The following is a 9581-nucleotide window of genomic DNA, read 5'->3' as shown; positions in this document are numbered from 1 at the left end:
GGTGGTGGTGGTGGGGGTGATGGTGGTGGTGGTGGTGGGGGTGATGGTGGTGGTGGTGGTGGGGGTGATGGTGGTGGTGGTGGGGGTGATGGTGGTGATGGTGGTGGTGGTGGTGGTGGTGATGGTGGTGGTGGTGGGGGTGATGGTGGTGGTGGTGGTGGGGGTGATGGTGGTGGTGGTGGGGGTGATGGTGGTGGTGGTGGGGGTGATGGTGGTGGTGGTGGTGGGGGTGATGGTGGTGGTGGTGGTGGTGATGGTGGTGGTGGTGGTGGTGGGGGTGATGGTGGTGGTGGTGGTGGGGGTGATGGTGGTGGTGGTGGGGGTGATGGTGGTGGTGGTGGGGGTGATGGTGGTGGTGGTGGTGGGGGTGATGGTGGTGGTGGTGGTGGTGGTGATGGTGGTGGTGGTGGGGGTGATGGTGGTGGTGGTGGTGGGGGTGATGTTGGTGGTGGTGGGGGTGATGGTGGTGGTGGTGGTGGTGGTGATGGTGGTGGTGGTGGTTATGGTGATGGTGGTGGTGGTGGTGGTCGTGGTCGTGGTGGTGGCGGTGGTGGTGGTGATGGTGGTGGTGGTTGTGTAACTCTGTTGTTGTTGTGGTTGTTGTTGTTGTTGTGGTTGTTGTGGTTGTTGTTGTTACAGCTACATGATGATGCGAGACTGGTGGTGGTGGTGGTGTAACTCTGTTGTTGTTGTGGTTGTTGTTGTTGTGGTTGTTGTTGTTGTTGTTGTGGTTGTTGTGGTTGTTGTTGTTACAGCTACATGATGATGCGAGACTGCTGGGTGGTGATGGTTGTGGTGGTGATGGTGGTGGTGGTTGTGTAACTCTGTTGTTGTTGTGGTTGTTGTTGTGGTTGTTGTGGTTGTTGTTGTTGTTACAGCTACATGATGATGCGAGACTGCTGGGCCTCAATGCCTTACCAGAGGCCCACGTTCCACCAGCTGGTCGAAGACTTGGATCGCATCCTCAGCATCACCACTCAAGACGTGAGTGTGGGGTGGGTGGTGGGTGGGTGGGTGGTGTGGGTGGGTGGGGTGGGTGGGTGGGTGGGGTGGGTGGGTGGTGGGGTGGGTGGGTGGGGTGGAGTGGGTAGTAGGCTGGGTGGGGTGGGTGGGGTGTAGTGGGTGGAGTGGGGTGGGTGGGTGGTGTGGGTGGGGTGGGTGGGTGGAGTGGGGTGCAGTGGGTAGGGTGGGTGGGTGAATGGGTGGGTGGAGTGGGGTGGAGTGGGGTGGGTGGGTGGTGTGGTGGGTGGGTGGTGAGCTGGGTGGGGTGGGTGGTGTGGGTGGAGTGGGGTGGGTGGAGTGGGTGGTGTGGGTGGGTGGTGGAGTGGGGTGGAGTAGGGTGGGTGGGTGGGCTGTAGTGGATGGGGTGGGTGGTGTAGTGGGTGGGGTGGGTGGTGTGGGGTGGGTGGGGTGGGATGGGTGGGGTGGGTGGGGTGGGTGGGGTGGGTGGGGTGGGATGGGTGGGGTGGGTGGGGTGGGTGGGGTGGGGGGATGGGGTGGGTGGGTGGGTGGGGTGGGTGGGATGGAGTCGGTGGAGTGGAGTGGGTGTGTCTCTGTGTGTGTCTCTGTCTGTGTGTGTGTGTGTTTGTGTGTCTGTGTGTGTGTGTGTCTCTGTGTGTGTCTCTGTCTCTGTGTGTGTGTTTGTGTCTCTGTTTGTGTGTGTCTCTGTCTCTGTGTGTGTCTCTGTCTCTGTGTGTGTGTCTCTGTGTGTGTGTTATTGTGTGAAAAACAACCCCCTACCTCCTCGCGATGCCGGATGGGCAACTCTGTCGTGGACAGTGCTGTGGAGGGAGGGCCAATTCCGATTGGCTCCTCCCCTCATGGCGTCTGTGACCACCACAGCGGCTAAACGGGGGCTCTGGACGGGTGCGAGGGGCTGGTAACCCCTCCACCTTCAATTAATTACCACGAAACCACGACTGAAATATGTAACTAATAAGCTTGTGCCGGAAGCCCCGGGGGGACAGGCGTCTATGACGTTTCCTGGCCAAACCCCAATTGGCGGAGCCGGGAGATTGAATCTCTACCCTCGGGGCTCCTCCAGAAACAACGAAAAGCCACTACGGGTGGCCACGTGGAATGTTCGAATGCTCACTGCGGAGGAGAGGCTGCCACTCCTCTGTCGGGAGCTGGACCGGTATCGCCTGGATCTGTGTGGCATTCAGGAGGTCCGGTGGACCGGCTCTGCCTCCTGCCACCATGAGGGGTGGACAGTCCTCTACTCGGGGCAGCAAACTGCCAAACAACAGCGAGTTGCTCTTCTTTTGAACAAAAGAATGAAGGGTGCGTGGGAGCGTGGCGGTGAGGTGTGGGAAGCTGTAAGCCCCAGGCTACTTTGGGCTCGCCTTCCCATCAACCGGAGGCGAGGAATGGTGGTCGTGGTTACTTATGCCCCCACCGAAGACGAACATCCATGGAGGGATGCAGGCAAAGCCGATGAGTCAGATGCCTTCTATGACCTCCTGTCACAGGTGCTGGCTAAAGTGGCACCTCGGGATAGAGTAATCTTGTTGGGTGACTTCAATGCCCGAGTTGGTCATGATGCTGGCACCTGGTCTGGAGTGATTGGAGGGCATGGGCCAGATCAGCTCAATAACAATGGTAGGAGGCTGCTAGATTTTTGTGCAGCCCATGGGCTTGTAATTACCAACACGCTGTTCCGGCATCGGCGCATCCACACAACGTCATGGATGCATGCCGGGTCCAAGCAAGAACATCTGCTGGACTACATAGTGACGGACCAGCGGATGCGAGCCCATGTCCTTGACACCAGGACCTACCGTGGAGCTGATCTGCCCTCTGACCATCGACTAGTCATCTGTAAGATGCGCCTGCCATTCTTCCACTCCGGTGGTGGGTGTACACACAGGACCCCATTCCAACCTAAAGTGGCCTGGTCTCAGTTATCTGATGAAAGTTGCAAGCGAGAATTTCATCATCGCTTGCGGCTGGGGTTGGCATCGTCCCCCACTCCTGATGTCGAGGGTAAATGGGCGAGGTTTAGGACTGTGACTCATGCAGCTGTAATGGCTGCTTTGGGTACGCGGTCCAGACCTCCCCAGAGACCCTGGCTGACAGAGGAGGTGTTCAGGATGGTTGAGAAAAAGCGACAGGCCCACTCTCATCGTCTACAGCATCTCTGTGTGTGTGTCTCTGTGTGTGTGTCTCTGTGTGTCTCTGTGTGTGTCTCTGTGTGTCTCTGTGTGTCTGTGTGTGTCTGTGTGTCTCTGTGTGTGTCTGTGTGTGTCTCTCTTTGTGTGTCTCTGTGTGTCTCTGTGTGTGTCTCTGTGTGTCTCTGACTCTGTGTGTCTCTGTGTCTCTGTGTGTCTCTGTGTGTCTCTGTGTGTGTCTCTGTGTCTCTGTGTCTATGACTCTCTGTGTGTCTCTGTGTGTCTCTGTGTCTCTGACTCTCTGTGTCTCTGATTCCCCCAGGACTACCTGGAGCTCTCTGTGTGTGTCTCTGTGTGTCTCTGACTCTCTGCATCTCTGTGTGTGCCTCTGTGTCTCTGTGTGTCTCTGACTCTCTGTGTCTCTGTGTGTCTCTGACTCTCTGTGTGTCTCTGTGTCTCTGTGTCTCTGTGTGTGTCTCTGTGTCTCTGTGTCTCTGACTCCCCCAGGACTACCTGAAGCTCTCTGTGTGTCTCTGACTCTCTGTGTGTCTCTGTGTGTGTCTCTGTGTCTCTGTGTGTCTCTGTGTCTCTGACTCTGTGTCTCTCTGTGTCTCTCTGTGTCTCTGTGTGTCTCTGTGTGTCTCTGTGTGTGTGTCTCTGTGTGTCTCTGTGTCTCTGACTCCCCCAGGACTACCTGGAGCTCTCTGTGTGTGTCTCTGTGTGTCTCTGTGTTTGTGTGTCTCTGTGTCTCTGTGTGTGTCTCTGTGTCTCTGTGTCTCTGTGTGTCTCTGTGTCTCTGACTCTGTGTCTCTGTGTCTCTGACTCTGTGTCTCTGTGTCTCTGTCTCTGTGTCTCTGTGTGTCTCTGACTCTCTGTTTCTCTGTGTGTGTCTCTGTGTCTCTGTGTCTCTGTGTGTCTCTGTGTCTCTGACTCTGTGTCTGTGTGTCTCTGTGTGTGTCTCTGTGTCTCTGTGTGTGTCTCTGTGTGTGTCTGTGTGTCTGAATCCCCCAGGACTACCTGGAGCTCTCTGTGTGTGTCTCTGTGTCTCTGTGTGTGTCTCTGTGTGTCTCTGTGTGTCTCTGTGTCTCTGTGTCTCTGACTCTCTGTGTGTCTCTGTGTGTCTGAATCCCCCAGGACTACCTGGAGCTCTCTGTGTGTGTCTCTGTGTGTGTCTCTGTGTCTCTGTGTGTGTCTCTGTGTGTCTCTGTGTGTGTCTCTGTGTGTGTCTCTGTGTCTCTGACTCTCTGTGTGTCTCTGTGTCTCTGACTCCCCCAGGACTACCTGGAGCTCTGTGTGTGTGTGTCTCTGTGTGTGTCTCTGTGTGTCTCTGTGTGTGTGTCTCTGTGTGTGTCTCTGTGTCTCTGACTCTCTGTGTTTCTCTGTGTCTCTGTGTCTCTGACTCTGTGTCTCTGTGTCTCTGACTCTGTGTCTCTGTGTGTCTCTGACTCTCTGTGTGTCTCTGTGTGTGTCTCTGTGTGTGTCTCTGTGTCTCTGACTCTCTGTGTGTCTCTGTGTGTCTCTGTGTCTCTGTGTCTCTGTGTGTCTCTGTGTCTCTGACTCTCTGTGTGTCTCTGTGTGTCTCTGTGTGTCTCTGTGTCTCTGTGTGTGTCTCTGTGTGTGTCTCTGTGTGTCTCTGTGTGTCTCTGTGTCTCTGTGTGTGTCTCTGTGTGTGTCTCTGTGTCTCTGACTCTCTGTGTTTCTCTGTGTCTCTGTGTCTCTGACTCTGTGTCTCTGTGTCTCTGACTCTGTGTCTCTGTGTGTCTCTGACTCTCTGTGTGTCTCTGTGTGTGTCTCTGTGTGTGTCTCTGTGTCTCTGACTCTCTGTGTGTCTCTGTGTGTCTCTGTGTCTCTGTGTCTCTGTGTGTCTCTGTGTCTCTGACTCTCTGTGTGTCTCTGTGTGTCTGTGTGTCTCTGTGTCTCTGTGTGTCTCTGTGTCTCTGACTCTCTGTGTGTCTCTGTGTGTCTGTGTGTCTGTGTGTCTCTGTGTCTCTGTGTGTCTCTCTGTGTGTCTCTCTGTGTGTCTCTGTGTCTCTGTGTGTGTCTCTGTGTGTCTCTCTCTGTGTGTCTCTGTGTGTCTCTCTGTGTGTCTCTCTGTGTGTCTCTGTGTCTCTGTGTGTGTCTCTGTGTCTCTGTGTCTCTGACTCCCCCAGGACTACCTGGAGCTCTCTGTGTGTGTCTCTGTGTGTGTCTCTGTGTCTCTGACTCTGTGTCTCTGTGTCTCTGACTCTGTGTCTCTGTGTGTCTCTGACTCTCTGACTCTCTGTGTGTCTCTGTGTCTCTGTGTGTCTCTGTGTGTGTCTGTGTGTCTCTGTGTCTCTGTGTGTCTCTCTGTGTGTCTCTCTGTGTGTCTCTGTGTCTCTGGGTGTCTCTGTGTGTGTCTGTGTGTCTCTGTGTCTCTGTGTGTGTGTCTCTGTGTGTCTCTGTGTCTCTGTGTGTGTCTCTGTGTGTGTGTCTCTGACTCCCCCAGGACTACCTGGAGCTCTGTGTGTGTGTGTGTCTCTGTGTCTCTGACTCTCTGTGTGTCTCTGTGTGTGTCTCTGTGTCTCTGACTCTCTGTGTGTCTCTGTGTGTGTCTCTGTGTCTCTGACTCTCTGTGTGTCTCTGTGTGTGTCTCTGTGTCTCTGACTCTCTGTGTGTCTCTGTGTGTGTCTCTGTGTCTCTGTGTCTCTGTGTGTCTCTGTGTCTCTGACTCTCTGTGTGTCTCTGTGTGTGTCTCTGTGTCTCTGTGTCTCTGACTCCCTCAGGCCTACCTGGAGCTCTCTGTGTGTCTCTCTGTGTCTCTGACTCTCTGTGTCTCTCTGTGTCTCTGACTCTGTGTCTCTGTGTGTCTCTCTCCCCCAGGACTACCTGGAGCTCTATGTGTGTGTCTCTGTGTGTCTCTGTGTGTCTCTCTGTGTCTCTGTGTGTCTCTGACTCTCTGTGTCTCTGTGTGTGTCTCTGTGTGTGTCTCTGTGTCTCTGTGTGTCTCTGTGTGTGTCTCTGTGTCTCTGTGTGTGTCTCTGTGTCTCTGTGTGTCTCTGTGTGTGTCTCTGTGTCTCTGTGTCTCTGTGTGTGTCTCTGTGTCTCTGTGTGTCTCTGTGTGTGTCTCTGTGTGTGTCTCTGTGTCTCTGTGTCTCTGACTCCCCCAGGACTACCTGGAGCTCTCTGTGTGTGTCTCTGTGTCTCTGACTCTCTGTGTGTCTCTGTGTGTCTCTGTGTGTGTCTCTGTGTCTCTGTGTGTGTCTCTGACTCTGTGTCTCTGACTGCCCCAGGACTACCTGGAGCTCTCTGTGTGTGTGTGTGTCTCTGTGTCTCTGACTCTCTGTGTGTCTCTGTGTGTGTCTCTGTGTCTCTGTGTGTCTCTGTGTGTGTGTGTCTCTGTGTGTCTCTGTGTCTCTGACTCTCTGTGTGTCTCTGTGTCTCTGTGTCTCTGACTCCCCCAGGACTACCTGGAGCTCTCTGTGTGTGTCTCTGTGTCTCTGTGTGTCTCTGTGTGTCTCTGTGTGTCTCTGTGTCTCTGTGTGTCTCTGTGTGTCTCTGTGTCTCTGTGTGTCTCTGTGTGTCTCTGTGTCTCTGTGTGTCTCTGTGTGTCTCTCTGTGTGTCTCTGTGTGTCTCTGTGTGTCTCTCTGTGTGTCTTTGTGTGTCTCTGTGTGTCTCTCTGTGTGTCTCTGACTCTCTGTGTGTCTCTGTGTGTGTCTCTGTGTCTCTGTGTGTGTCTCTGTGTCTCTGACTCCCCCAGGACTACCTGGAGCTCTCTGTGTGTGTCTCTCTGTGTGTGTCTCTGTGTGTGTCTCTGTGTGTGTCTCTGTGTGTCTCTCTGTGTGTGTCTCTGTGTCTCTGACTCTCTGTGTGTCTCTGTGTGTCTCTCTGTGTGTCTCTGTGTCTCTGTGTGTCTCTCTGTGTGTGTCTCTGTGTGTGTCTCTGTGTGTCTCTGACTCTCTGTGTGTCTCTGTGTGTCTCTCTGTGTGTCTTTGTGTGTCTCTGTGTGTCTCTCTGTGTGTGTCTCTGTGTCTCTGTGTGTCTCTGACTCTGTGTCTCTGACTCCCCCAGGACTACCTGGAGCTCTCTGTGTGTGTCTCTCTGTGTGTCTCTCTGTGTGTCTTTGTGTGTCTCTGTGTGTGTCTCTCTGTGTGTCTCTCTGTGTGTCTTTGTGTGTCTCTGTGTGTCTCTGACTCTGTGTCTCTGACTGCCCCAGGACTACCTGGAGCTCTCTGTGTGTGTCTCTGTGTGTGTCTCTGTGTGTCTCTGTGTGTCTCTGTGTGTCTCTGTGTCTCTGTGTCTCTGTGTGTCTCTGTGTGTGTGTGTCTCTGTGTGTCTCTGTGTCTCTGTGTGTCTCTGTGTGTCTCTGTGTCTCTGTGTCTCTGTGTGTGTCTCTGTGTCTCTGACTCTGTGTCTCTGTGTGTCTCTGTGTGTCTCTGTGTGTGTCTCTGTGTCTCTGTGTGTCTCTGACTCTGTGTCTCTGACTGCCCCAGGACTACCTGGAGCTCTCTGTGTGTGTCTCTGTGTGTGTCTCTGTGTGTCTCTGTGTGTCTCTGTGTGTCTCTGTGTGTCTCTCTGTGTGTCTCTGTGTGTCTCTGTGTGTCTCTGTGTGTCTCTCTGTGTGTCTTTGTGTGTCTCTGTGTGTCTCTGTGTGTCTCTCTGTGTGTCTCTGTGTGTCTCTCTGTGTGTGTCTCTGTGTGTGTCTCTGTGTGTCTCTGACTCTCTGTGTGTCTCTCTGTGTCTCTGTGTCTCTCTGTGTGTCTCTCTGTGTGTCTCTGTGTGTCTCTGACTCTGTGTCTCTGACTGCCCCAGGACTACCTGGAGCTCTCTGTGTGTGTCTCTGTGTGTCTCTGTGTGTCTCTGTCTCTCTGTGTGTCTCTGTGTGTCTCTGTGTGTCTCTCTGTGTGTCTCTGTGTGTCTCTGTGTCTCTGTGTCTCTGTGTGTCTCTGTGTCTCTGACTCTTTGTGTGTCTCTGTGTGTCTCTGTGTGTCTCTGTGTCTCTGTGTGTCTCTGACTCTGTGTCTCTGACTCCCCCAGGACTACCTGGAGCTCTCTGTGTGTGTCTCTGTGTCTCTGTGTGTCTCTGTGTGTGTCTCTGTGTGTGTGTCTGTGTCTCTGACTCTCTGTGTGTCTCTGTGTGTGTCTCTGACTCTCTGTGTGTCTCTGTGTGTCTCTCTGTGTGTCTTTGTGTGTCTCTGTGTGTCTCTCTGTGTGTGTCTCTGTGTGTCTCTGTGTGTCTCTGTGTGTGTCTCTGTGTGTGTCTCTGTGTGTCTCTGACTCTGTGTCTCTGACTGCCCCAGGACTACCTGGAGCTCTCTGTGTGTGTCTCTGTGTGTCTCTGTGTGTCTCTGTGTCTCTGTGTGTCTCTCTGTGTGTCTCTGTGTGTCTCTGACTCTCTGACTCTCTGTGTGTCTCTGTGTCTCTGTGTGTCTCTCTGTGTGTCTCTGTGTCTCTGTGTGTCTCTCTGTGTGTCTCTGTGTGTCTCTGACTCTGTGTCTCTGACTGCCCCAGGACTACCTGGAGCTCTCTGACCCCGTGGAGCTGCTCCAGGTCAGCACTGTCCGTGGTGTAGCCCGCAACTCCACCACCTCCTCCACCTCCTCGTCCACCTCGTCCACCTCCTCCACCTCCACCTCGTCTGGAGACGATTCTGTCTTCTCTCACGAGCATCAGCAGCAGCATCATCATCATCAGCAGCAGCAGCAGAATCATCAGCAGCAGAATCAGCAGCAGCACCATCAGCAGCAGCATCGTCATCAGCATCAGCAGCAGAATCATCAGCATCATCAGCAGAATCATCATCAGCGTAATCATCATCTTCAGCAGCAGAATCATCATCAGCAGCATCAGCAGCAGCAGCAGCTGTAGCAGCATCAGTATCAGCATAATCAGCAGCATCAGTAGCAGCAGCATCAGCAGTATCATCAACAGAATCATCACCAGCATCAGTATCATCAGCAGAATCAGCATCATAAGTATTATCAGCATCGTCAGCAGAAACATCGTCAGCAGCATAATCATAATCAGTTCCTGAAATATTACCAGCAGCCAGACTCACTCACTCATACACTCACTCATTCACTCACTCATACACTCACTCACTCACTCATACACTCACTCATACACTCACTCACTCACTCATACACTAACTCACTCATACACTCACTCATTCACTCATACACTCACTCACTCATACACTCACTCATTCACTCATACACTCATTCACTCATACACTCACTCATTCACTCACTCATACACTCACTCACTCATACACTCACTCATTCACTCATACACTCATTCACTCATACACTCACTCATACACTCACTCATACACTCACTCACTCATACACTCACTCATTCACTCACTCATACACTCACTCATACACTCACTCATACACTCACTCACTCATACACTCACTCATACACTCACTCACTCATACACTCATTCACTCACTCATACACTCACTCACTCATTCACTCACTCATACACTCACTCACTCACTCATACACTC

General features: G+C 53.1%; 1 protein-coding gene across 2 annotated transcripts in view; it reads left to right on the top strand.

Annotated features, from left to right (window-relative positions):
• The window catches only part of LOC142923701 (fibroblast growth factor receptor 2-like), a 64035-nt gene extending 54678 nt beyond the window's left edge, over positions 1–9357 (top strand). Inside the window, exons 11-12 of one of the 2 annotated variants that reach the window (XM_076064666.1) lie at positions 879–984; positions 8581–9357. In XM_076064666.1, the coding sequence (XP_075920781.1) occupies positions 879–984; positions 8581–8937 (463 nt within the window). In that variant the 3' untranslated portion in view covers positions 8938–9357. The other variant, XM_076064667.1, reaches the window with a different exon arrangement.
• Positions 9358–9581: the final 224 nt, after the last annotated feature.

Source organism: Petromyzon marinus, unplaced genomic scaffold, assembly GCF_048934315.1.
Source record: "Petromyzon marinus isolate PM22_M1 ecotype Great Lakes invasive population unplaced genomic scaffold, UKy_Petmar_22M1.pri1.0 PM_Scaffold_59, whole genome shotgun sequence".
Lineage (NCBI taxonomy): Eukaryota > Metazoa > Chordata > Hyperoartia > Petromyzontiformes > Petromyzontidae > Petromyzon > Petromyzon marinus.
Note: the sequence above shows the minus strand (reverse complement) of the source record. Positions and strands in the feature narration are given on the sequence as shown.